The sequence below is a fragment of the Agelaius tricolor genome, unplaced genomic scaffold (genome assembly GCF_023055355.1).
Source record: "Agelaius tricolor isolate 1412-34295 unplaced genomic scaffold, bAgeTri1.0.p SCAF_7, whole genome shotgun sequence".
Taxonomy (NCBI): domain Eukaryota; kingdom Metazoa; phylum Chordata; class Aves; order Passeriformes; family Icteridae; genus Agelaius; species Agelaius tricolor.
In genome coordinates, this window is record NW_027269267.1 from 3,955,724 (window position 1) to 3,983,017 (window position 27,294).

At 42.9% G+C, this 27,294-nt stretch overlaps 1 protein-coding gene across 3 annotated transcripts in view; it reads right to left on the reverse strand.

The window, feature by feature from the left end:
- Positions 1-27,294, reverse strand: part of DSCAM (DS cell adhesion molecule) — a 479,690-nt gene that overhangs the window by 88,841 nt on the left and 363,555 nt on the right. For 2 of the 3 annotated variants that reach the window (XM_071430161.1, XM_071430162.1), the window contains exons 15-20: positions 22,225-22,392; positions 18,525-18,595; positions 12,599-12,839; positions 10,757-10,903; positions 8,865-9,020; positions 537-670 (exon numbers count right to left, since the gene is read on the reverse strand). In XM_071430161.1, the coding sequence (XP_071286262.1) occupies positions 537-670; positions 8,865-9,020; positions 10,757-10,903; positions 12,599-12,839; positions 18,525-18,595; positions 22,225-22,392 (917 nt within the window). Of the gene's footprint in view, positions 1-536; positions 671-8,864; positions 9,021-10,756; positions 10,904-12,598; positions 12,840-13,013; positions 13,145-18,524; positions 18,596-22,224; positions 22,393-27,294 lie in introns of those variants that run through there. The other variant, XM_071430163.1, reaches the window with a different exon arrangement.

A 27,294-nucleotide genomic window follows, 5' to 3' on the forward strand; every position in this document is an offset into this window, starting at 1 on the left:
CAGACAGGAAGAAAGATAACCTGACACTCCATTCAAATTTCCTCCTGTCACTTTCTCAGCAAGTAAAAGCACATAGAGCTAGATTGGGCAAATATTCCAGGCATAAATAAGCCTATTCACAAGCAAATATGTTTGTTTGTAAGTCATTATGTTCCTTCACACATGAATACTCAAGGCAAAAAGGCAGGAACTTAGATGGAAGCAGGGTAAATGAATACACGCCTCCAGCTGCAATGGGGCTCCTGCAGCTGCTGCTGGAAAATGCAACTTGTTATATTCTAAACCAACCAAACCTTGGAAAATACTCCACTTCAAGTGTATGTTTTGAAATTATTTGTGCAATAGGTTTTGAACAAAAACCTGACAGGTGGAATAAACCAAACTCCACTCTCACTTCTCTCTGTAGCTCCAGGGATCTCCTTTTGACCTTGCTCAGGGTGAGCAAAGGGCAGGAGAGGAAGCAGCAGGGAGAAGATCAAGGAGTGGTATCTGCAAATGCTGTGTGTCAGCCTGCAGAGAGGGGCTGTGGCACTTACTGTGGGGTAGGGGTGGGAGCAGAACACGGTGTATTTCCTGATGATGCCGTTCAGCTTCAGGGGAGGCAGCCAGGACACAAAAACCGTGGAGGCCGAGGCGGCAGCTGCTTTAACTCCAGCAGGAGGACCTGGAACTGGAGAAGCAAAGAGTGTTAGAGTGGCCCAAGGCAGATATTCCATCATCCCAGAGTAACAGAGGAGTTAAGAGGAAAAGGGGAGCGTGCTGCTTTGGTGGCTGTGCCCCCATGGCTGAGATGGACACTCTGTGTTAGGGAGCATGCCAGGGAGAAGGTTTGGGGGAGAAACTCTTCTTCAGAGGGTCCCAAAGCAGAACCTGCCACTGATGGTTAAACTTTTGTGAAGTATCTCCTCCAGCCTGTATAAAATCACAGAATGAACCCAAGAATGGTTTGGGTTGGAAGGGAACTTAAATATCTTCCAAACCCCTGCCATGGGCAGAGACACCTTTCACTAGACCAGGTTCCCCAGAGCTCCATCCATCCTGGCCTTGGACACTTCCAGGGATGGGGCATCCACTGAAAAACCTGTGTCAGGGCCTCACCTCCCTCACAGTAAAGAACTTCTTCCCCAGATCCAGCCTAAATTTCCCCTTTCAGTTTGAATCCAAATGCAAACGTGAAAATATCTTGTCTGTGGTCACAGAAATTGCCAAAAACACTTTATAATAAATGGCCAGCTTTGAACACACAACCCATGCCAAAGTGTTATAAATAATGCCCATGTGGACAGCTGAATGGACATCCAGAGCAGAGGTGTGAATTTAATGAAGTGGAGGGTAAATGAGCAGTTTGCACTGCCTGATGTGACCCATGGCCAGCGAGTGCCACGATGTGTGAGCAGACACCTCCCCTCACAGAGCCCTCGTCCCTCGCCCTGCCCTCAGCAGCTCAGACCTCTCTCATTGGCACTGCAGAATATCTATTTCTCTAATTACAGCAGCTACATAATACATATCATACAAAGTTATCACAGAGAAATAGCTAAAAACCCCCAGACCTCCTGCTTAAAACCAGTGGAAAAAGCTTCAGCTCAGAAATGCTAAAATCTGGCTGTGTAATGTTAACTACATCCCTTTGCAGCCCTGCATGTTGGGAAAGGTTTTGATTTCATGAACATATGCTGTTTTTCAAACACACATTACACTGTATGATGCTCTCCAGCTTTGGAAACACTCTTTTAGTAATGTGCAAAATTGCTAGATTTATTTTCCTGCATGCTGGAATATCACATTACACACAAGCTTGTATCCAAACCAAAAAAGGGCTACATTTAATATCAGAATAAATGGGTTTAAAATTTCCTGAAAAATAACACCTTATGTCAAAATATTTGAAAATATTTAAAAAACGGTGAAAATAAATAATTTGAAAGATGTTTTAGCACTGAGTGTGGTCAATATGTATGGCAAATTATTAAAATAGATATGTTGTATTGATAATTGCTACATAGGTTATTAAAGTCAAAATGAAACTATTTTCTAGACTTTGTTCTCTACAGAACTACTGCTTTGTGAGGAATCTGATATTTTTGTCTGCTTTCAAGTAAAAGTACCAAAATATTAAAATTTCTAGTACAATTGCCATTGCAATGCTTGATCAGCTTTACTTTCACAGAAAACAGTTGTTGTGGAGTAGAGTTACAAAATCCCTTGTCCTGATATTTGTAGATAAATTCTGAATCTTTGTTCTACCTCAATTAAGCAAGCAGATATTATGCTGCTACAGAACTTTGCCCATAAAGAGAAGTCAGCCAGCCTGGGATGTAAATTTGCTCATCTTTTGTGTAAAAAGTGAGGAGACCCTCAGTTTTATATCTGCATAGGTGGTCCTGGAATATGTGAGAAAATTGACAGGCACCACTCAGAGCTACATCTCTGGATGTGCATTTTCTATTTATAGTGTGCTGAGAGAGCTAATTAGGCATCAAGTGAGAACGTCATGATGATAATTGCATGCAAACCCAGCCCCTCACTGCAAAGGGGCTAATTCAGTTAGCAGCTCTATCCAATGCAGAGTAAATATTGATGCTTGACAGCATCCAACTTGTTATTTATACCCAGCTCATTAGAAATGCTATTTGCTCCTGCTGCTGAGGAGTGAAAGCTGGCTCTCCAGGGTAATTACCTAACCCACAGGAGGATTCCTTTATGGATAGCAATGTTTTCTGGAAATCACTGCAAATAGATGGATGAGGTTAATGCAATTTATTGTTAAATTAGGGTGTGATCTATAGGGACAGGTTCTGATGGTAATTGGTCATGGCTGTCGAGTGTTGAGGGATTAACTCAGAATTCATCTGGCATTTTCCAGTCATTGGGCCTATGTGGGAAACATTCCTTGTCATTGCTGTGCTGCTGTCTGGTGTGAGACCAGCAGAAAGAGGGGCTAGAAAGAAACTCAGGAAGCCATTTAGTAAAATTTTCAACCCAAGGACGCCTCCACCTCACTGGAGTCAGGCAGCAGCTTTTGCAGAGTTGGCAAAATTATTCTGAATACTCATTTTTTATTCCTCCTTTTGCTGCACTGCTGGGCTGTGCACATGAAAGCTGGGTGTCATTCCACTGTGTGTGTGGAAGTGTTTACATTTCCTTGGAAGGAATCCTGCAGAATCTCATCTGGTGCTCCACAGATCCCACTGCTCCCTGTTGAGAGGGTAAAGTCATTGGTCAAACCCATTCCCTGGACCTCACAACAGCTATCTCAGCATCAACTGAAGATTTCTTACTAAACTGGGTTCCTTGGGCATCTGGAGAAGTTGTGGTTGGGTGTGGCATTCACATTCCCTGAATGTGATTCCTTTGCCCAGGGCTTTTCTCCTGGGAAGCTGAAAGGCAGCAAGAGGCCTCAGAGAAAAGGAAAACAATTCTTATCTCATTTGCTTCTCCTGTGTTGTGCTCATGTGGAATGTGTTTGGAGATTGTTTACCCACAGGTGATTGTTTCATTGGATTCTGCTGTGAATTGTTTTCACTCTTTGGCCAATCAGGGCCAAGCTGTGTCAGGACTCTGGAGAGAGTCACGAGTTTTCATTATTATCTTTTTAGCTTCAGTAAGTATCTTTTCTGTATTCTTTAGTATAGTATAGTATTCTTTAATATAATACAGTACAATAAAATAATTAAATTAGCCTTCTGAGACCATGGAGTCAGATGCATTATTCTCTCCCCTCGCTGGTGGACCTGCATTTTCAATAGCTGGGCAATGTGGTGCCTGCCTGATCCTGGAGAGGAAAATCCTGAGCCTTGCTAAGCAAACTAAAGGTAATTTCCCTCAATGCCATTGCATCCCCAGCCTTTCAGCCTTCAGTCATTACAAGCCAGCAGTATCAGGAGACCAGAGCTGCCTTATTGAATTCTCCCTGGACCTTTATTTAGCACACTGACTCCCACAGCTCCCAGAAATACAAACTGAATTTATTGCACAATGCCATAGATCCGTTTTCCCTCCCCCCCATAATCACTGGGGCTAAAACTATGGTGAGAAGCTGAGGACTGCTTCTAAACAACTTTGCAGTCTGCCAGGGAGCAGATGTGGCAAATTTAAGATCAAAGATGGCCTCATTCTCCAGCTAGCAAGGCTTTGAAAAACACGGAAATAGCATCCTGCTTTCATGTGGAGGAGAACACTTTGTATTCCTGACAGTGCAAGTGAAATGCTAAAGCAGAGCAGGCAATTATCCTGATACGACAGGGCTGGGAACCAGCATTTAGATGTGCCAGATAATGGGGAGGAGCTCCAGGAACTTTCTCATTCTCCTTTTCATAAGCAGAGAGATTATCACCATTTTTCTTCACAGTACTGAGCAGCAGGGAGGCAAATGCACAGACTGTGGGGCATTTAAAGAGTGATACGGCAAATAAATCAGAAATCTGAGCCTTGTTCTGTAACAGGGTTTTAATTCTGCACGACATGGGACTATTCCATTGCTGGCTGCGCTTAGAAAAAGCAAAATAAACTCAACTCCTGACTGCTGCCTGTTTGTTCATGTAGATATTCCACCTACAATGCAGATCCATGCCAGCCAAAACACATCCACACGTGAATTTACTCTGAACTGGCCTCATATTAAGCTCACCACTTCTATCAAATCCTGCCAGTTTCCCGAGGGGAACATTTACTATTCTATGCCTTTTGCTTCTTAGTCAAAAATATAAAATTGGAGATCTTTACCACTAGAAAAAAAAGTGCATTAAGGGGTCATCAAGGACAATTTTTCATCTCAGAGCCCAGTCACCCTCATCAGCTGAACAAAGTCAAGCAGAGCTCTGCTCCAAGGAGTACTGATCATGCACCTGGCTGGATTTCTGCTTAATCATTTATAACAAATATAAAGCTTGCCAGATGCTGTCTGGGCCTCTCATGCCCATGGTGAGGAAGCTTGGTGTCCAGTGAGAGGAAGGAGAGGAGGGAAATCTCTTTGGATTCAGGCAGAGTTTGGGGCTGGCAGAGGGATTTGGCATTATTTTCCCTTCCTTCCTGCTGCAGCTTTTGCCTGGCTCTGAATGCCAGAGAGCTGGAAGCACAGCACTGCTGCTAAAATCCTCCTGTGGCACAGCCAGCCCAGATGCCACCTCTGACAGACACCCAGACCAAATTCCCAGCTGCAGGAAGCTTTCCTGGCATGGGGGCTCTGGGGTCTCTGTGTCCTCTCAGGTCAGGGCACTGCTGCCAGCCACGGTGCTGGGTGATGTTCCAGGCTTGTTCAGGCAGCAAATTCCTTGTTTCAACCGTAGTTTGCTCATGTTGCATTTGCAGCACGGGAGCAGAGAAGGAATTTGTGACACACGCTCCCTCTTGCTGCAAAACAGAGAAGCTTTTCCAACTGCATTTTGATCACAGCAGGGAAAAGAATTGGAAGAGCTGCTTTAATTTTTAATGGTTTATTAAATCAAATCTCCAGGTGAAGAGGATGAGCAGCTTATTAAAAACTGTAAAGCGGAAAAGGTAATGGACAAAACCAGAATGAATTTTTAAAAATTGGACATTTCTTCTTGGCTTATTTTTTCTATCAGGAGGAACTCTGAAAAGAGCAGCATTTTTTCTGAAGTCACCTCTCAGGAAAGGGAGGAGAAAAAGCTAGATTAACCCCATAAGTATGGTCACATTGAAAGGAAAGCTCATTTCTTGAAAGCTCCTTTCCTATTATTTGCTTGAGTTGTTCCCGTTTCCTTTGCTGATCAGCAGCAGTGTCTGACCTCTGGTGTCTAAAATCAGTATCAAACATTATAAAAAAATCAAAGGATCAAGGCATTCCATACAGGATTCACTTGCTGGGTTACCCTTAGAGATATCAAGCCTGCTGAAGAAATTTTGGGTTGATGTCTTTAGCTGAACACCAACAGAGAAGTCACAGGAGGCCCTGACTGGGTTTTCCAGCAGCAGTGGAAAATGCTACACCATTGATTTTACAAAGAAAAGTTTCCTCTCATGTAAAAAAAAAAAAAGAAAAAAAGAGAAAGGAATTACTGATCAGATATGGCCTCATAGCAGTAATGATGTGGAGGGCTTGGCAGCCACTTAAAAATACCCCAGATTTCCAGATTTTATTAGAGGAGGGTGGAATAGCTCGTGTCATAATTTTAGCCAGAGACGGTCTGGGAGCAGAGATAGAAAGTTTCCAGGTCTAAGCTCTGTTAGGATTCCAACTAATTTATTTCACATGCCAAGGAAATGCTTAAACTCACTTCAGGGCAGAATTTTAAAGTGCACTGGAATTAGTCCTACTGAAAAATCCCCTACAGAACATTTTCCTTAGAAAATGACAGGAGAAATGTCCCTTTTTCTGAGGAATGAGGCACCTGTCTGGTGCACAGAGTTTGCCAATGTGAATGCTCTTTTCCTCTTTAACTTCCACACCCTTCAGGATGTTTAGATCCAGGATTTTGGGTTTGGCTTATGCTTAACTGCAGGTCTCTGTATATTCCACTCAAAACCTTTCCTGCCCTTAGTAAAAAGTTGTGAAGCTGAAGCTGAATATAAAACCATTGTATTTTCTGGAACACCTCTCCATTTAGTTTCCTGGACAAAAGATTTAATTAATGGAACCAGTGTGAGGCATCAGAAAATCTCTGGAAAGTTTGATCAGGCTGTCCCAGGGTGAGTTATTGCTGAGCTGCCAGGAGGATTAAAGGTGAGAGATGAGCCTTTGCACAGCTCCAAACACAGTCTGAGCAATGTGCTCCCCTCTTCAGGGCCTCTCTGAGCCCAGGGATGCAGACAGCAAAAGAGCCACCACCAAGAACTGGGATGAGCAAATGAGGCTGGGCTAGGGGGAAGAAAAGAAGACAAAGACAATGGAGGAGATGATGGAGGAGGAGGAGGAGGAGGAGGAGGAGAAGGAGAAGGAGAAGGAGAAGAAGGAGAAGGAGAAGGAGAAGGAAGAGGAGGAGGAGGAGAAGGAGGAGAAGGAGGAGGAGAAAAATTTTTGTGGCTTCTGACACGAACAAGATAATATCCCCAAGACCAGCCTGTCCCCAAGCTCCTGGGGACAGTGTGGGACATTACTCCTGGCTCCTGGTGGATTAAGTCCCACTCCCAAGGCTCAGGGCTGAGAGCCTTTATGTTCAGACAGAATTCAGGGAAGGTTTGCTATGCTGGGATCTACTCGACAAAAAGTAACTTGAAAATGCAGCATGTGTTTTGCAGTTCTCTTACATTTTAGATTTTATATTTTTTTTTTCATTGAAATAAATCCATCTACTTCCAAGCATTAGGTGTCCCAAGAGCATCTGAGTCAGGACTTGGATGCTCCAAAGTAACTATTAAAGGACCTTAGGCTGATATCAGAATGTTCAGTGTTTGAGACACACAAGTCTAGAGCTGAGCAATTTTCATTTACTGCATTCCCTGGATACAGCTACAGCTGGGGCCAGGTGACCTTACAATGTATGGAAATTTTAGTATGAGTCCCTTAATATTTATTTGGAAAAAAATTAATAACTTTATTCACATAATTTTTTATTGGAAAAAAAGCACAGAATTCATCAAGTCAGTTAATTTACTGAACCTGCTCTCTTGTCACTTTTGTAAATCTTATTACAAATAAAAAAAACTGGCATGTATATTCATATATTCATGAGTGACCAATAAAGTGGATGAACAAGAAAGGAAAATCCACTGACTAATTTCCTTGAAAACATATTGTATAACTCACAGGAGAATTTACAAATTAAACATTATTCAAGTAATCTCATTGAGAGGACTGTGGGCATTTTTATCTGTACCATAAAAAGTCTTGATCCAGTTTTTCAAAAGCATTTAGGGGATCAAAAAATACATTTGTACATCTCATAATATTTTCAAGGCATTAAAAAAGGTTAGGGACAAAACCTCCCCTGAATTTGGAAACTTAGTGCTCCAGAAATAGATTAGTGCATGGCATCCTACTGAGGCAACCTGAAGTGATTATAATAGTTACAGTTACAATAAAGTGATAATGGAATCTCACGTGTCAGTGTCTGTGCATGATTAAAAGTTTCTTAAACTTTCAGCATTAGGAATTGAATTTTCCATGCTTTGGTCTAGGAATAAAGGTAAGCCATTTTTGTTATCTATTTTACTTTTGAGGAAAGAGGTATTTGGAGGATTAATATACATATATGTATATATGTGTGTGTATATATATATATATATGTATAGTGAAAAAAATATTCGTAGTGGGATCTAAGTAATATGAGATAGTTCCAGAACAGTCTCTCCTCCTTTTCCCATTTTCATAGAATATCAGAATGGTTTGATATTGAGTTGGAAGGGATGTTAAACATCATCCCATCCCACCCCTGCCATGGCAGGGACACCTTCCACTGTCCCAGGCTGCTCCCAGCCCCAATGTCCAACCTGGCCTTGGGCACTGCCAGGGATCCAGGGGTGGAATTCCATCCCAGCCCTGCCCACCCTGCCAGGGAACAATTCCTCATTGCCAAGATCCCATCCAGCCCTGCCCTCTGGCACTGGCAGCCATTCCCTGGGTGCTGTCCCTGCATGCCCTGGAAATTGTCTCTCTCCAGCTTTCCTGGGGCTCCTGCAGGCCCTGCAAGGCCACCCTGAGCTCAGCCCAAAGCTTCTCCTGTGCAGGTGAACAATCCCAGCTGTGCCAGCCTTTCCTCCCAGCAGAGCTGCTCCATCCCTCTGCCCATCCTGGAGCCTCCTCTGGGCTCTCTGCAGCAGCTCCAGCTCCTCCCTGGGCTAGGACACCCCAGGGCTGAGTTTTCAATCTCTGCATGCCTGAGACACGTTTTTACATAAAATATTTGCCTGAAACAAACAACCAATTCCTGGAAGTGGGAAAGGAAGGTGCTTCCACTCCTTACCATCCTCCTTAGTGCGGGTGAAAATCTGCTCGCTCCTCACTCCATCCCCAGCTCGGGTGAAAGCCAACACCTGGATGCTGTAGTTGGTGTATTTTTCCAGGCCATCCAGCTCCAGGGATGGCTGGGTTGTAGTGACATTCTTTATCTCTCCCAGCTCTAAAAAATAAAATGAAATAAAAAGGAAGTGGAGTTATTGCCAAGTTCACTCTTCTTCCAGGTGTTGGTACCTGCTGTGGAAATCTTGGGTGTCCCGGACAAGTAATGCTTCATTATTACAGAACAGCAATGAATTGTAATGAGTTACAATTAATTCCATTATGTCCTGACCTGTTCCCACTTGAAGCAGACCCATTTTTCATTTTCAAACTCTTTTTTTTTTGCAATTTAAAAAAAAAATATGATGAAGAGAATTGAAGAAATTCTACAAGTTATGAGATTTTTCATAAAGAACAGATAACAAGAAGAGATTATTGTGAAACATCCCTTAAAGAAAAAAAAATGAGAATGTTGGTTATCTTCATAAAGATTTTCTGGTTATGAGAAAGACCATTTCTCATAAGGAAAGTGAAGAAAATGTCCCCTTTATTTTAAAATATGCAGCAAGTGATGCTGCAAAGCACTTGATTGCAGCAATAGTGGCTAACAATAGATTTAAAGACAGTAAAATCAGATTTACTTGCAGAAAGATGATGCACTTCATATTAATTTTTTTTTTTTCTGCAAGCATAGAAGTACAACCCATATGGCAAAAAAGAGCTTTAAACATATTTAGGGCGGCAAATAAAGTTGAATAAATCAAGAAAATCCAGTTTTAAGCATGGCATGAGCATCATCTTTTTCATCATGTTGTGAGACATCACATAGGAGCTTAGATGTGATAATAACCACACATGATCTGATCCAAAACTACAAGCGTCACTGCAAATATTTAATTTTATGCCCTACATGTTTACATTTTTTCTGTATGCTTCTCATACATTTTTAATCTTTATTTTTAAATGAATTGGTGGTTGATTTCCAAATATTTTTGAGGCTACCATTACCAGCAGGGACAATGGGCCTCTGGGTCACATTTCCACTCTAAATTCCCTTTTCCACGCTAACAGAGACTAGGATTTGCAAAATTGCAGGTTAGAGTGAGCTGTGGTTCTGCTGGATGAAGGCAAAAGAAGGGAGGCAGTTGTGAAAAATCCACAAGTAGGAATAGAGTCATGTGCATCTCAAACCTACTAATTTGTTTAATTTACAAGAAAGGACCATACATGGAATTATCATCACGCAATAAATTGCAGATTAGCAAAGCATCACAATTCTCCTTTGATCCTTTCACTCAGTCTCTGCTCTGGAGCCTATTTCCCCAGGAATTATGCTAAGAGTACAAACACACAACAGAAAAAGCTAGCATGGAAATAACAAGCTTTTCCCAGAGACGTTTCCTTCTTTTGCCCTCAGCAAAAAATTTTCCTTCTTTTTTCCTCAGGAGAGGAAATGCATCCTATGAAAAAATAAGTGATAACATATCGAGTAGGCAAAGAGATAACCAACCAAATTATAGTGAAAATCAGGTTTGGGCCGGTTTGTTCTAGATCCATGTCACCATTCTTTCAAAATAAACCCCTCAACATTCTGGGCTCTGTACCTGAGGTGAAATTTGCTCAGGTTCTGTTGGGCACCATGGGAGCTTTGCAAACCCATGGTGGGAGCCTTCCCTGAGGTTCCTCCAGGCAGCTTTGCTGCTCTGTTCAGCCTCTAGGAAAACCTGCTCCCTCACAGGTAGATAAAGTTTTCTCTAAACCAAAAAGAAAAGGGAGTCAAATGCCTTCACACCAGAGAGGAAATGATATAAAGGCCACACACAGCTTTTTACTAGGTAAGAGGTTGGTTTTCCTCACCTCCATCCAAGAGGTTGGCCCAGTAGATAACCCTGAATCCCTGCAGGATCCCATTCAGGGTTTCCTTTGCCAGTGTTGACCAGGAAATGGAGATGGTTTCTGGGGACGTGGCAGTGGCTTGCACATTCCCTGGAGGGCAACTGGGCACTACAAGAAGAGATTCGCCATTTTAACACAATGAAAACAACTCAATATTCATCTTTTAGCTATTCTTTACTTTCCCCTCTATCCCACCACACAATATTTAATTACCATTACACGTTTTAACAATGCAAATCCTTTATTCTTGCTACAATCCACATGTTTCTGCAAGTGCAGCTGTTTTCCCTGGAATGGCTTTTGATGTACTGGTTCCCTACTTGCTGACTTGTCTTTTAATAGGCTTTTTGTTGCTTCTTTTGAAATATAATTGTGTTCTGACACTGCAATGTGTAGAACATTCTGTAAGCAATGTAAATATATATATTTTTTAAATTTTGCAGCCAAACTTGCACTTTTGTGGACAATTCTGATGTCCCTTTGATTTGGTGGAGAGAGAAAAAAGTGGGCACACCTTTAAAAAACATAGGAAAAATGGTCATAATATATTTTTGCTGATATTTAATAAAAAAACAGGGAAAAAATCTAACAAATCTAAGGCATTTTCTGTTGGCCATTTAGTGCCAAATCAAAACAGCAGTATTAGTAACTTGCATTGCTATTAAAGCTCGTGGCATCTTTAATTCTAAGAGGGACCCAAAATTGAGTGACAACCAAAAACATTTCCAAGAGAAGCAAGCATCTTTCTTTTTTTCCAAGAAAAGCTGTATTCTGAAGGGAAAAAAATCCCATTTATTATAATATAAAATATATGTCTGTGTAAGCATGCTGAATTTTGGGGTCTTGCAGCAGGCTAAGACTAGAAACATTTAGAGTAAAAAAAGCTATCAGTCTCTCATTAATAGCCTGCCTCAAAATGTGTGGCTCTTGAGGATTTTAGATGTGTGCAATTCCATTTTGTCCATGCAGAAGTCAGATTCCAAGCTGGCACTGTTTTCAGGACTCTGATGTTGATTTACAGTAGGTGAAAATCTGACTTGCATGGCCTTTAGGATTATTATTTGCTGTTATACTCCTCTAAAATACTAAACTCTTTGTTTTGGATATGGGATCATTCTCTTTTTCCACTAGAGGACTCCCTTTCATTGTTTGAGAAGTACTTTTTTTGCAGTTTGAAAAAAAAAAATCTATATTGTTCCTTGGATTAGAGAGGGTGAATTTTGCCTGAAACAGCAATGATTTTTCTGTCATTGGATATCCTTGAAAAAACACACATCTCTCTTAAGATGTACAAGACAGTGCAGTACAAGAGCTCTGGTTACACAGCAGATTCATTTGAAAACAGAAGTAATCCAACAAAAAATACAATATTGCCTCACCCTTCAGAGTTTCACTTCTCAAAACTATGATGAGACCACTCTGGAGCAACGATGAGATCACAACAATTGCAAATATGTGAACACCAGAGCATTTGGCTTCTTAATGAAACTTTTTATCTCAGTCAACGTCATTCACAGCAGGATATATCACATTAGTAGAGTTATTTTTATTTACCTGGTAAAATAAATTCACCCTTGCAATGAAAATCAGACAAGCTCATTGAGCAGGCACCTTTCTACCTAAAGAATGGTCTTTTATCATCCCTACTTTCATCATCACTAATCAAACAGGAAATGCAACAAGATAAAAAGATGAATAAATAAGAAAATAAGAATAAAAAGGAGAAAATAAAAGAATAAAATTAAGAAAAATAAGAATGAAATTAATAATATGTCCCATGAGAGTTGTTTGCCAAGGACCCACCGTCTTCAAGAGTTGTGGTGATGATTTCCTGAGAAGAAGGTCCAATCCCAGCCCGGTTACAGGCCTGCACCACCATGCCATACTGGGTGAATTTTTTCAGGTTATTCAGGGTATAAACCTCACTGTCCCCAGTGGTGTCAATGCTGATGATGTTGAACTGGAAATTTCCCCCCGCGCTGTACTCCCGATATCCTATCTGGTACCCACGGATGATTCCATTCTGCAAGTGCTTCTTTGGAGCCTGAACAGAAAATGGAAAGTTACACATTAATTGCACATATCCAAAGCCAAGTTGTTTCCCCTAAACTCATTGGGAAAAAAAAAGTTTGATTTTAATTTTTTTTCCTACTGAATGCAAGTCAATTTGTAGGCAACAATTCAGAAATATGTGAATTTTTTCAGGTTATTCGGGGTAAAACCTCACTGTCCCCTGTGGTGTCAGTGCTGATGATGTTGAACTAACTGGAAATTTCCCCCTGCACTGTATTCCCAATATCTTATCTGGCACCCATGGATGATTCCATTCTGCAAGTGCTTCTTTGGAGCCTGAACAGAAAATGGAAAGTTACACATTAATTGCACATATCCAAAGTCAAGTTGTTTCCCCTAAACTCACTGAAAAAAAAAAAAAAAGTTTAACTATTTTTTTCCTACTGAATGCAAGTCAATTTGTAGGCAACAATTCAGAAATACTTCCTGCACATGAAACAGCAACTTTTTTTGATCTAAATTTCAGGTGTGTCTTTTTCAAATCTGTGCTGAAAGACCTTTAAATGGTTCATGCACAGAAAAACCCAATCCAGAGACACTTTTGAGTGTGAATTTATGTTGTTTTGTTCTCTTTCCAGGTGAATCAATCCAAGCTGATTTGATAGGGGTATATTTGCATTCCAGGTCACCATTCACTACTAATTGTTTTTGCCAGGAGCCCCCACCACTCACTGAACCTTTAGGAAGGAATTTATTGATCTGTGCAAGGCAGTCACAGGAGTTTATTCAGTCCCATGCATTAGGAAAATTGTATTCTGTGCTTTGAAATATGCTTCTGTTCATTCAGTGTGTAGTGTGGAAAGATGATTAGATAATGAGTGCTGAAGGCAACAATGATTTGGGAAGCAGGGATTTGCATACTGAATAGCTGCAATGTATCTGGCATTCAGGGATATGGACAGCACAAAATGCTTGGCCATAATTATGTGCCACATTTCTCAGAGCAAGGTTCCCTGCTCCTGACTAGTGCAGATCATTTGTGTGCTCTGCAATGTAAAATGTGATCTAGTGCAAAGCAGAGATTTTCAGCTCAGGGAAAAAGCCTGTCATAGACAGCAAAACCCACAAAAATGATATTTAAATAGTAATGGACTAATTTCCTTATATGATGATGTTCCTGCCTGATCTTCTATCTACACAAGGCATAATCAGTATATATATTAAATATTAAGTATATATATTTTTTATGCATTTTAAGGCACAGTTTTGTAATGAAGGAGTAAAAAAATCTCTTTGCAATCCTCCAAACCTCTTTCAAACTCCCAACAGATGCCCTCAAGCTCATCTGTCCCACTGGCCCACAAAAAAGGTCTTTGTGCTGCAGTTCATCAGCAACGGGTTGGACTGGCAGAGGCAGCCACTTCTGTTGCCTCTATATCCCATTAAATCTCCTGGGGAACGGATTCTCAAAAAAATCACTCATTTCTGCCACAGGACCTGCCTGTTGTGGGGAGTTTATGGTGCACTGGAGATGATAAAACCAGGGTGAGGTTTGCCTTTCATCCACTACCATCAAAACCATTGCTCTGCAACCCCCTCTCAAATTTGAAATGTGTGCCACTGTATGCAACTGATTGACTGAATAATCTGTTCATATGGGTTTTTTTTCTACCTTTTGCATGAGAAACAGACTCAGAACTTGAAGTGATGATGTAATTTCAATTCCCACTGTATCACTTTGATAGGATTTAGTTGATCAAATCAGCAGATTCAGACCTTGAGATCCTTGTAAGTCACATGGCAGGGACAAGGATTGTGTTTTGGGAATCTAAGAGCATAATTGTGTCCTGTTTGAATATTTCTCAGGGTTTTTTGATCAAAAATTCCCCCAGCTGTTTTAGAAGCATACAGGTCATTTTATTACCAGAGCCCTTTGTAAGTGCATTGCCTATTCTGGACAATTCCATGGCTTTGGGATCTTTGAATGTTTGCAGAAAGAGGAACCTTTAAGCTGGGGGTGGAAACTAAGGTCAGATTTTTGTTGAGTTCAGACAAATTCATAGAATCACTGAATGGTTTGGGTTGGAAGGGACCTCAAAGCCCATCCAGTGCCACCCCTGCCATGGCAGGGACACCTCCCACTGTCCCAGGCTGCTCCAGCCCCAGTGTCCAGCCTGGCCTTGGGCACTGCCAGGGATCCAGGGCTGGAATTCCATCCCAGCCCTGCCCACCCTGCCAGGGAACAATTCCTCATTGCCAAGATCCCATCCAGCCCTGCCCTCTGGCACTGGCAGCCATTCCCTGGGTGCTGTCCCTGCATGCCCTGGAAATTGTCTCTCTCCAGCTTTCCTGGGGCTCCTGCAGGCCCTGCAAGGCCACCCTGAGCTCAGCCCAAAGCTTCTCCTGTGCAGGTGAACAATCCCAGCTGTGCCAGCCTTTCCTCCCAGCAGAGCTGCTCCATCCCTCTGCCCATCCTGACTGACAACAAATTCACTTCCACACAAACAGGTTGAACAAAGCAGCCACAGCAGCCTCTTCATTGGGAATTCTACAATTATACTTTCTCACTTTAAATTGGAATAAAATGACAAACTTTGAAATTTTCATTAACTTCTTCATAATTGTTTTAAGTCAAGAGATTTTTTTCTTTAAATAAAATATTAAAATTTTACTTTTTTTTTCACTCCACTTGGAAACATTATACAATATAAAACAAACTCCAAGTCACTTCAGGACAAAACATTGAAATGTTCTGCTTCACACAAATTCCCATGTTCCTTGTTACCATGACCTGAAAACTTCATTTTTGAGTTGACTTTTTGCACACATGACTCATTTGATAAATATTCATTCTGGTGTACAGACACATTTTTGGTAGAAAATTGAGTGAAACAACTTAGTGTTCTTGGGGAAAACTATTGTGAACCTTGTCAGTAGCCATAGAACATTATGAAAAATGAGTTTCAGTCCATACACTTTCAGCTTTTCCCACAGAATTCAATATTTTAAAACAGGGTATCAATGACTTTCATAAAGTATGACATTCTATAGTTTTGTGTGTGTGTAAATAGGAATAAAGAGGAAAAGGAACATTCCCTGTGTCTAAATTTAATGGGTTCATTTACCTAATGTAAAGTACTACATGAAAAAAAAAATATTTTTATGCTCTTTTCTAAATGAGTATTCCTCTTTAATTCCCATTATCTCTGCACCAGTTTAAACTACCAAAAAGTGCTGAGTTTTATTTATCAGCTCAGTCTGAAACCCAAAGTCTTATGTGGACACAGAGATATTGGATTAAACAAATCACAGACCAACAACTTTGCTTAACTGGGATTTTCTAAGAGTGGACTGAGACAAAACTTTAAATCAAGATTTACAGCTGCAGCAAGCTGCAGAAATGGGATTTAATACAAAATGAAAGATAATCAATGTGGTATTCCCTGCTCCTTTTGCTGTTATTGACACTGTGTTTTAATAAAGTTTGCCAGCTTTAAATATAACCCTGGTTTTCACCACAATCCTGTTTGTTCAATGTCATCATAGCCTTTCATGGCTAAAGCTCCACATGCCTCCAAAATAAAAACTACCAAAGTCAGGCTCTTTTCTTGTGTTTTGGCTTCCATGACAACATAGGACTGATCTCTTCTTTATTCTTAATTACATTTTATTAGACACTGAAGAAGTGCCTTCTGCACAGCAATCTAGATACCTAACCAAAAGTTAGGATTCAACATGGAACCAAACTGGATTATGTATGTAGGACCATCTTAAAGTTCTTTTTTGAGTAATGAACCAAAACTGCTCTGACCTGGAGAAAACTGCAATAAGTCAAGGAACGTAAAGTGGCTCGCTCCTGGTTTGGGACTTAGTAGGGAAGAGAAGATTTTTTAATCAGCTTAGAAATTTTCATTCAGGAAATAACTCTTCCAGTAAAGGTAGGACCACATATGCTCTAACCCTGCCCAGGGACTTCACCTTAAGCTCATTCCAAATTGTGAAAATCCATCTCTCCCTTCAGCTCATGAGACCAGGCTAATGAAGTATATATTCAATATATAACTCACTTCTGTGAATATCTTGTTATATTAGGTACTGAACTTTGTTTGACAAGAATCCTCAAATCAAATTCCAAACACAATCTTGAGAACACAACCCCAGCACCTCATTTGATATCCTTCAATATCAGACAACACCCAGAGCCCAGGACACACTCAGTTTTACTTGAAGTGTCCTTGAAGCACAAATTGAACTACATTTTAGGCCGTTATTGAAATGTAGGGGTGGGAATTCTGTTTGTCCTGTAGCTGCCTGTTCACATCCGCATCTATCAAATTTAATGGCAGAACTTCACAAACAGCAGCTATGAATTCCAGCAATGGGCCAGTGGTGCCCATCTTCTCTTGCTGCTTTTAAAAACATCCCCCAAAGTGAACTTTCTGAAAAAGCAAACAAAGCCTTTCAACCTGCCTCTCCATAAATCCATAAAAGCAAATTCAGGTGCAGAAGCTTGAAGATTATAGTTGATTTGATCAGATAGTCACAGCTCTTAAGTGGTTTTAAAAAGGAAAAAAACTATTAAGAATTTATTTCAGTTGTTGAGAATCACTGTGCACCCCTGCATGGCTTCAAAACTACTCCCTTTGCTCTACTGACTGTGTGCTGGATTTAAATCCATGTCTTTAAATTCATTCTTGTGTTTCACTCCAGGTAAGTCTGCAACCACACAGCTTTTGGTTTTGGAAAGCATTTGGTGAAAAGCAACACTGCTATAAATTTAAGATGTGGATAAGATCCAAACATCAGCATTGCAGATTCAGAAGAGGTTCTGAATCTGCCTTTTAAATAAATGGCTTAAACCTACAATATATTCATTATTGTGCAATAAATAACCAATCACCCATGGTTATTTGGTTAATAAGCAGAACCTCATTGCTCCCGACTTTATGAATAATCCATATAAAAGGACAAAATCCACATCACCCACATTTGCAGGAGTAATTAACATCCATATAGAAATTAATCATTATTATTATTATTATTATGCCACTTCAGCTCTTAACATTACATATTTAATTCCATATATTTACAATTACAGAACTGTAAATACATGGAATTATCAAAACAACATACAAGCAGTATATCTCACAACACCATGTAAAACATGGTTTAAGTACCTCTGGTATCATACCAAAGCATTCAAAACTTTCTTTTATTGGCAAAATAGCAGGAAAAACCCAGAAAAATTGAGTCACACAACATGCCAGATCTTTTAATTATACCAGCTGATGATATTTTTGTATTAATTACTCTTCATCAGTTCTCATGGACTATAATGAGATTCTCTATGCAGCAAAAATCTGTCCCAAAGTCTACTGCAATGGGAAGAAGATCCCATTGGTTCCAGTGGTTTCTGGGAAAGTTTTGCCCAGAGCCACAGTGAAATTTTGTGAGTGTTCATCTCCTAAACATGTGGCCTTATCTCTGAAATCAGAAAGAAGAAGGAAATGCAAGCAGCTGCTACTTTTACTCTCCAGTGGAAGGCTTTCTTTGCATGGTGCTCCCTTCAGTGGCAAATATTTTAAGATACCTTGGCAAAGGCATCTGGAATGTCTCTCCTAAATGAAACCACCAAGGCACAGTTGTTACAAAACTCCCCTGAAAGCATCCAAATAATGACAGAGCCTATCTGATCCATGGATGTGTGAGTATTTACCTTCCAGGTGACTCTGATGCTCTGGGAAGATATGGGCTCAAGCTGCACATCCTGAGGTGGACCATCAGGGGCTGGAAAGAGAAGGAAAATGCATCAGAAGTGGCCCTCACAGGCCAAGGAATTCAACATTTTACATAAAATTCAGCATTTCACCACCTTTACACCCCAGCATCATGGAGGCTGGAGTCAGTGCCACATGGAAAACTTCACCAAACAAAAGCAGGGCCGGGAATCTCCTGCATTCAGATGTCATCTCTGGCTAACAGCAAAATACATGGGCCAAAACATATCAAGCTGGTAAATGAAATTAATAGAGTAAAATGAATAATAGTGGTTTTCTTGGCTAGAGATACTCTCACAGTGACACTTCTGCCTATCTGGAGATAGGCAAGAAGAATTCTCAGCCGTCACAACCCTGTGGGTGATGGAAAAGCAGCAGAGTTCACTCAAAGCAGGTGAGCCAGAAGCTCCTAATCCAGACAGAAAAGCAGCAGAACCCCTTTAAAGCAAGTGAGCCAGGAGTTCCTAATCCTGCTTTCAACTTGTTGCAAATTTTCCAGTGGGATCTCCTTTGTTCATTGGAAACTGAGCACGTTCAGTCCAATATCAGATATTTTACACAAAATCCTTCACATTTTACACTCTCCCCCTCCCCAGTAAGAGTTCCAGCCTGGAAATCAGACAAAAAAATAACTTCTAGGTGGGAAAAACCTTCTTTCAACTCCTGCCTGAGCCAGGGAAACTTTCATGGACCATCAACATGGTTCTAAAGGTGTGCAGGAGGCTTTAAATGTGAATGAAAAAAGAAGAAACCTCCTTGTCAGCTGGGCAGCTACAAAGCAGATCAGGATCAGCTGGGATTGAACAGAGATGTGCAGTAAATTGCTTGCTCAGTGAGGTAAATCACTGCAAAGGAAAGATCTGAGGAGAGGGATGGAGCCACCTTGAGCTGCTGCAGAGGGTTCCCTTGATGCAGAATACATCCTCAGTGAAAGGTATTAAATTAAGTTTAATAGCAGGACAAAGGAAGGAAAGCAATGAAAAGGGTGAGATGGGGCTGTTAGAGGTGGAGCAGCAATAAATGACAGCTGTGGTGAAAGGAACCAGAATATTTTGCTTTAACTGATGAAAGCAGAGACGCAGAATACAGCCTACAATATGTTTAAGTTATTAAATATGCCCTATTCTCTGCCATTTCTGACTGTCCTTCATATGGGAAATTTCCAAAGCTTGAAAGAAGTTTATTTTCATTCTTCTTGTATTAATACAAAAGAAGGAGAAGAGGAAAAAGTCCACTGGCAAAAACGAGATCTCTATGAATTTTTTGAAGCCTGACCTTGATTCTGTCCTGCTGTTGACAGAAATGAATGCCACTCCTCTGGGGTACCTTATAATGTAGTGGAATTTGAGCCAAGCATTTGATCCTAAAAATGGGGTTTAAAATCTGCCCCCAAAAAACCTGACTTTTCCTCAAAAGACCCCAATTTTTTACTTTTTTTTCCACAGACCTGAATAGTTAAGTGCTCCCAGCACACCATAGGGAGATGTTAAGTAAGAAGTCATTTGTTTTACATACTTAATGTCATACAGAGTTTGTGGCAAGGACATAAAGAAAACCCAGATATCCCCATTTCCTCTATTGATTTCAGTATTAGGCAATGGCCATAATGCTTTTTTTTTTTCTCTGACAGGCATTGGAGCAAGTGTGTACTGGCATCTATTTTCCAACACAGGAGCTAATTGGGGTTGTATGGAAAGAAAGATGTGGTCTGCAAGCTTTGAAGTTGTTCCATCCTTACCTATCTTTTTGCCACAGAGACCTTTTACAGGTTTCTTTTTAATAGAGATATTTCTTTGCAATATGTGATACAGAATCTGCCCCCCTTTCCAAGTTGCTTGGTTTTTATCTTGTGTTTCTTGGACCTTTATTTTGCTCCCTGCTCATTAACTTGTCTCTCATCCCCTGCACCCATGCTGTTCCCCACTGCCTGCTGTAAAAGCAGGGAACAGAAGTAAACAGTGATCAAAAAAAAAAAAAAAAAAAATTGATGTACCTACACTTTGTGCATCCCCTGAAATAAAAACCCAGGAGAAAAACATCACAAACTCTGCCTAAGCCTGACCTCCTCCCTCCCAGTCCTTCCCTAGGTAGATCAGTGACTTTTGAATATAGTTCCACACTGCTGGTCTTTTTCTACCAATGAACAGCTCCTCAAAAAGACAGCCACAAAAGGATCATTTATTCTGAAGCCTGGTTACAAAGAACTGAATAAAATGTGATGTTAAGGTTCCACCCTGCTCATGGGGAGGCTGTTTTTTTATTCCAAGGGCAGCTGCTGATCCTGACAACTTAATTACCAGCCAGGAAAAACTTGGCAAGTAAAAACCATTCCAAGCATGGGTGAATAAGAGAGCAGATCCAAGAGCCAGCCCTCTATTTTGCACAGGGAAGGATGGGCATTTTGGGGTTATAGATGACTCTGGCTGGAGGAATGGATAGTGTCTTTTCGCTAGTGATTTCACATTTTCTTTGCACAAAGGAAGAGAAAATTTCTGATCAAAAAAATAAGTATTTTTCAAAAAAAACCCTATTCACTGTTAAATCTATTCACTGCATGCTTTTCTTCTGCTGGAATGATAAAAGAAGTGCAACTTATGTTGTCTCCAGCTTATTCTGCTTTCCACTGTGAGGCCTTGTGTGCTGTTCCTACTCACAAAGTCCCTCAGAACCAAAACCACGTTGTCCTGTGGGCAAGGACTCTGTTTTCATTGTAGGAAATTCCCAGAGAAAATAAGTGGGAATTACACAGTTGTGTTCATAGGAGGTGAACTAAAAATCAGTCTCTGGGTGGTCAAATCCAAGACCAACATAAATCTTGAAAGAGAAAGGGAATTTCCACAGCTGGGACACTGTCACCACACGTTGTCATCTCTAAATCCCCAAAGAAGCAAGCAGTGCTGACTTAGCATAAGGTAAAGGAAGGCAGAAATTCGTTGTACACAAGAGTGGCTCCAACCACCAAATGGAAAATGCCCACACAGTACTCCTGGTGCTGATGCAGGAGAATAAAAGGTTAAAGGTAAAAACAAAGATCAGACTTGATGACCATGGAGGTCTTTTCCAACTTAAATGGTTCTGTGATTCTGTAAAACAACAGAACAAAGATCAGGGGGATGACACTAACAAGTGACAGCCAAGAGACTTAAATAGAGACCAGAAAAATAAATGGTGGGAAGGTTGAGTGAGGTAATATTCATATGAAGGTTGGGTTGAGTGAGAGAATATTCAAATGAAGAGTTGATTCATGTGGATCAACATTCTCAAAAGGGATAAATTTAAATGAGTTACCTACATTAACATCTAAACATGTAAGGAAAGCCACAATACCCATGGGGGAGGCACCACCACTAAACCCAGGATGTTGCTGGTTGAGTTGCCTCACTGTAGATACAGGTATGTTATTCCCAACACCACAAGCTGAAAATTTGGAGCACAATGTCTTCTTTGACCACTAGATGCCACTGAACAGCTTTAATTACAGCCCTGCACAATGAAGTTGCAAAACTCACGATGTTCCCTGGGAATAACTCAGTATTTTGATACAGCTGCAGCCGTATAAACAGCATTTCATGCAATGATTCCTGACATCAGAGAGAGATGATTCCCACAGGATTCAGAGGTTGCAAAGCCAGGTCATACCTGCTTCATCAGTGGTGATGGTGAGCTCGTTGCTGGCCTCGCTCTTGCCGATGCGGTTCTTGGCGTACATGCGGATGTTGTAGGTGGAGGACGGGTGCAGGTCGATGATGGTGGCTTGGTTTAGCTGAGGGGAAACATCTCTGGTTCTCTGGACAGAATCCCAAGAGTCTGTTTGATAAGAAATATCAATAGAAACAGACAAATAAATGGTGGTGTTAATGTGGGTAATACAAGCATGAAGTTAAACTGTCTCATGCCACTGCTGTGTTAATCCAGAACACGCATTTTGCTCCAAGCAAATTCAGTGATCCCTCCCCTTCCTTGACATTCCCAACATTGCCAGCAGCATTCCCAACTGCTCCAAGAGTGCTGCTGAGAACAACTGGATCTTAGCTCTGGGGTCATCAGCAAATCCACAGAAATAGCTCCTCTTTGAGGAGGTGCTGAGAGCAGAAAAGATTCCCCAGTTTTTTAGGCATTGGAACGACTGCTCAAAAATGTGAGTTGCTGCCCCAAAGGGATCTTCACTCAGTGAGAATGTTGGTTGTGTTAAAAAAAAAAAGGAAGTGGAGTTAATGAACAGGAATAGCCCATGGGAGACCTCACTGCTCTCCACAGCTCCCTGACAGGAGGGTGCAGCCAGGTGGGGACTGGGCTGTTTTCCTCAGCAACAAATGACAGCATGAGGGAACACAGCCTCAGCCTGGGCCAGGGGATGGTCAGCTTGGATATCAGCAGGAATTTCTTCATGGAAAAGGTAGTTAAACATTGGAAGCAGCTGCCCAAGGTAGTTGTAGAGCCCCCATCCCTGGAGGTATCCAAGAAAGGCCTGGGCATGGCACTCAGTGCTCTGGGCTGGGTGACAAGATGGGCAGTGGGCACAGTTTGGACTTGATGTGCTGGGAGACCTTTTCTACCATCAGGGATTCTGTAATTCTCTGAAAGTTATCCCAGAAAAAAAAAAAAAAAATCAGTCCTGGAGAAACACCCTGCAAAATGGAAATGCCAAGACCAAACTCCTGCCACAGCTACTCAGCACTGCTGACCCTGGGGGAAACAGCCTGACTGAAACACAAAGTCAGCCAGACTTCACCCCTATGACCCCAAACCTTAGCATCAAGTCCTAGGAAACATTCATCTAACTCAGGGCAAGCCTGAAATCTCCTTCCGAGAGCCTTTGGAGTTTTGTTAATTAATTCAAGTTCTACTCCCCTGTTGGTTACTTGTGTTCCATATATGGTATTTTCTCTAGAATGTTCCACCCCCAAGACTATATATTGTTACCACTCCCATGTTTCTGGTTTTTGGATCTTGTCCCTATGCTGTGTTGGGTTCCTGGGCTTTACTTTTCACATGGTTGTTTCAAATACAACCCTGATTAGGAGGCAAATGAGACCATGGGAAGGCAACAGACAGATTTTATTCAACAACACAGATTTTATTTCTCAAGAATGTGAGAAAGGAGAGAGAAAGAAAGAGGAAACACCTGTCAGAGAGAGAGAGACACACACAGAGCAGGAGATAATCAGCTGGAACCACATGAGCTGTAAGGTCCCTGCCAGCCCCAAGCGCTCTGTTGTGTAGGAGTTGTACGGACTCCAGAAGTGACCCCACAGCTGCTTTCTGCTGAGCAGGCCCTGGGCAGGGACAGGGGAGCCGAGGGGCCAAGGCTTCAGCCACAGGCTCAGCAGCAAGATCCTTCTGCTGATGTTCTGTGTGCAAACTGTTATGAGTAAAAAAAGGTTACCTGTTTTTTTTTAAAAAGTTGCAGAGTGAACAGGTTGGACCAGTTGCTGCCAGGGTGGAGTTCTAACTGTTTGTTATTGTAATCACTGGTGGTTTTTGTTAACTACCTGTCCTTGAAGGTTAAGAATTCCTCCTTTGTCAGCACCACCCTGCCTGCTGCCAAGGATGACCCTTCTCGACAGTGAAAGGAGGGGACATTGGAGGGTATGCAAAATAACTTTGGAGCCAGCATGCCACGGGAAAGCCACCCCACCAAACTTACCAAAAAACCCCCAAAACAACGAGCCAACACGGAATTAAGAGATCAAAGTGATGTCTGGACGTGAGGAACAAAGTACAGAGTCTGCAGAGACGCTGAAACCCTTTGTTACCCCTCACTCTAAGCAAAGACCTCAGCTGGAGCCAGGACCTGGGGACGGCAAACACAAAGGTGATAACACAGGGTACACCCCCTCGGCTCTTGTGAGGATGGGACCCCCAGCTCTGCCCTTCAGGGGACAAAGCTGCACATTCCTCCTCCTCCGAGCCATTCCTGTGAGCAATGACGGCGGGAGTGTGGACCCATCGAGCATCCCAACCTTGAGCTGAAAGCTTTTAATAAAGGCATTAAAAAGGAGAAAAGATCTCCTGCCCTGCGGCTCCCTGGTGGCAGCAGAGGCAGCGCCTGCCCTGCCCAGCGCCTCTCCTGCCCCACAGAGTCTCACAGAGGCTGAGCTGGCAGCTGCTGCCCCGACCAGAGCTGATGAGAAGGAAGAGCTGCCCAAGACTCTCGCTCTGGAGGAGGTAAAGGCAGCAGCTCCTCTCTTCAGGGAGGAACTGCCATCACCAGGGACACAGAGCTCATCCAGTGTCCCCTCCGACACCCGGACCAGTAGCTAGGCTTCACTGTGCCAGGATCAGAACATCACTGAGGAGATCCTGATCCAGGAACTGACAAACATCTACAAACTGATGGAGAAGCTGGAGGGAGAGTATGCCCTCCAACAACAGATGGGTGTACAAGAAACCCAGCGCAGCTCTCCCAGCCCCATTGGCTTGGAGGTGGCAACAGAGGCAGTGCCTGCCCTGCCCGGTGCCTCCTCGGTCACAGGCAGTCCTTCAGAGTCTAAGCCAGCAGCTGCTGCCCCAGCTGGATGTGAGGAGAAGGAAGAGCTGCCCAAGCCTCTCACTCCTGAGGAGGGAAAGGCACAGCTCCTGACTGCTCACATGCTGCTCCTGTTGGGACAGCTTTTGGTCACTAATAGCTGGCCACTGGCACAACTCTTGGGCTCTGGCAGCTAGTCCTTGTGACAGCTCCTTGTCACTCCTCTCTCTCACTTGGGACAATTCTGATTCTATGCTGTCTTTCCACTGGGACATGTGGGAGCACACATCTTGTTCCCATGGTGAGAGTTCTTCATTCCTCTCACCTTTTCCTCTGGGAAAGCTCTGGGACACTGTCCCATCGAGAGATGGGGGAGTGCCCATCACACAGTGAGAGGTCTTGGTATCTCTCACCTTCCCTCTGATCTGGCTCTTGCATATCGTCCCACTGGAAATCCTCTGAGACACTCACATCTCTCTGTAAGCACAGCTCATGGGATCTCTCGTCTTCTTCCCATCCCAACTCCTGCTGCTCACTCCCATCTATTCCCACTGGGATATCTCTTGGGCTGTGACACATTGTTCCCACTTGCACACCTCTTGGTATAGCTCACTGTCTTCCTCCCACTGGTACAGCTCCTGGACTGTGACAGTTTCTCTCCGTTCATAGAGCTCTTCATGTGTCTCATTGCTCTACTGGGAAACCTCTTGAACTCGCACACATACCTGGCATTGGTACAGCTTTCGGCTCCTCCTGGCTCCCCAACGGGAAACTTCTCAGTCTGTCAGTACTTGTAGTTGGTTCCTGTCTCTCCCTGTCACGTCTTCCTGCTGGGAAAGCTCCTTGTCACTGTCACCTTCCAACCGGGAAAACTTGCGGTCCATGTCGGCAAAGGCCCCTCTCCTCCTCCTCAGTCTGTGACAGTGGCAGGACTGACCTGCCCACTGCCCCCGACCACTGCCTGCCGTGGGCTTCCAGCCAGCTGGGCAAGGGCCTGGGGACTGGGAGTTGGAGTTGGCTTTGTCCTCGTCGTTATCTTTTGCTATCGGCCTCGTCCCCGTCTGTTGCTATCATCGTTTATTGCTATTGGCATCCAGTGCAGACACAGGGAGCTGCTTCCTGCACAGAGAGCGGCTCTCCTGCGACTGAGCTCTGCACCCCTTAGAGAGCTGGTGAACTCGGCTCCTGCCGGCTTTGTCCCAGCTGGGACATGAGGAGGGCACGGGAAGGACTCGAGTTTCCCGGCAAAGGCTCGAGTTTCTCATCCCCTTCCTCACACCCCTGCCGGTTCCCGGTGTTCTCGTGCTGCCACCTGGTGGCCATCGCTGGTACCGCACCAGCCCCGCGCCCGGCCGGAACCCCCGCGGATCCCGGCAAAGATTTTGGGAACCCCCAACTCTGCGAAAGCATCGGGGACCCGGGTGTGGCCCCCTCACACCAGAGCATAAGAAAGTGCAATTAAACAGTGCTGTTCAAAGTTTGTCCCTAAGACTGCCCTAATGACTTAAAAAATTGGAAAGGATGGCGAGAGAGGCACAAATGAGGGCCCCAAATCCCCGTTCCTGTCTCCGGAGCTCTTTGCACAGCTCCGATGGGAAGGTCTGCAGGCTGCACAGGACTGGTTTCCATGAAGGGCCAGGTCTGAGTGCCACGGGTACATGTCTGTACAGACAGGTGATGTCTCTAAGTACCAAAACATCCTGAAACACCAAGTACTTGATCACACAGGTATTCATAATCACACAGAATCACAGAATAAACACATCCAGAGATGGTGATTCTACCACCTCCCTGGGAAGAGCATTCCAGTACTTTATTATTGTTTCAGTGAAAAATTTCTTCCTAATGTCCAATCTCTACCTTCCCTGACGTAGCTGGAGGCTGTGTCCTCTGGTTCTGTCAGTGCTGCCTGGTGGAAGAGACCAACCCCACCTGTCTGCAGCCTCCCTTCAGGAAGGTGTAGAGAGCAATAAGGTCACCTCTAAGTCTCCTCCAGGCAAAACAACCCCAGCTCCTTCAAACATTCCTCACAGGGCTTGTGTTCCAAGCCCCTCACCAGCCTTGTTGCCTCCTCTGGATGTCCTCACGCATCTCCACATCCTTCCTGAAGTGAGGGGCCCAGAACTGGGCACAGCACTCAAGGTACAGCCTCACCAGTGCCCAGTGCAGGGGAAGGATGAGCTCCCTGCTCCTGCTGGCCACACAATTCCCAATGCAGGCCAGGATGCCATTGGCCTTCT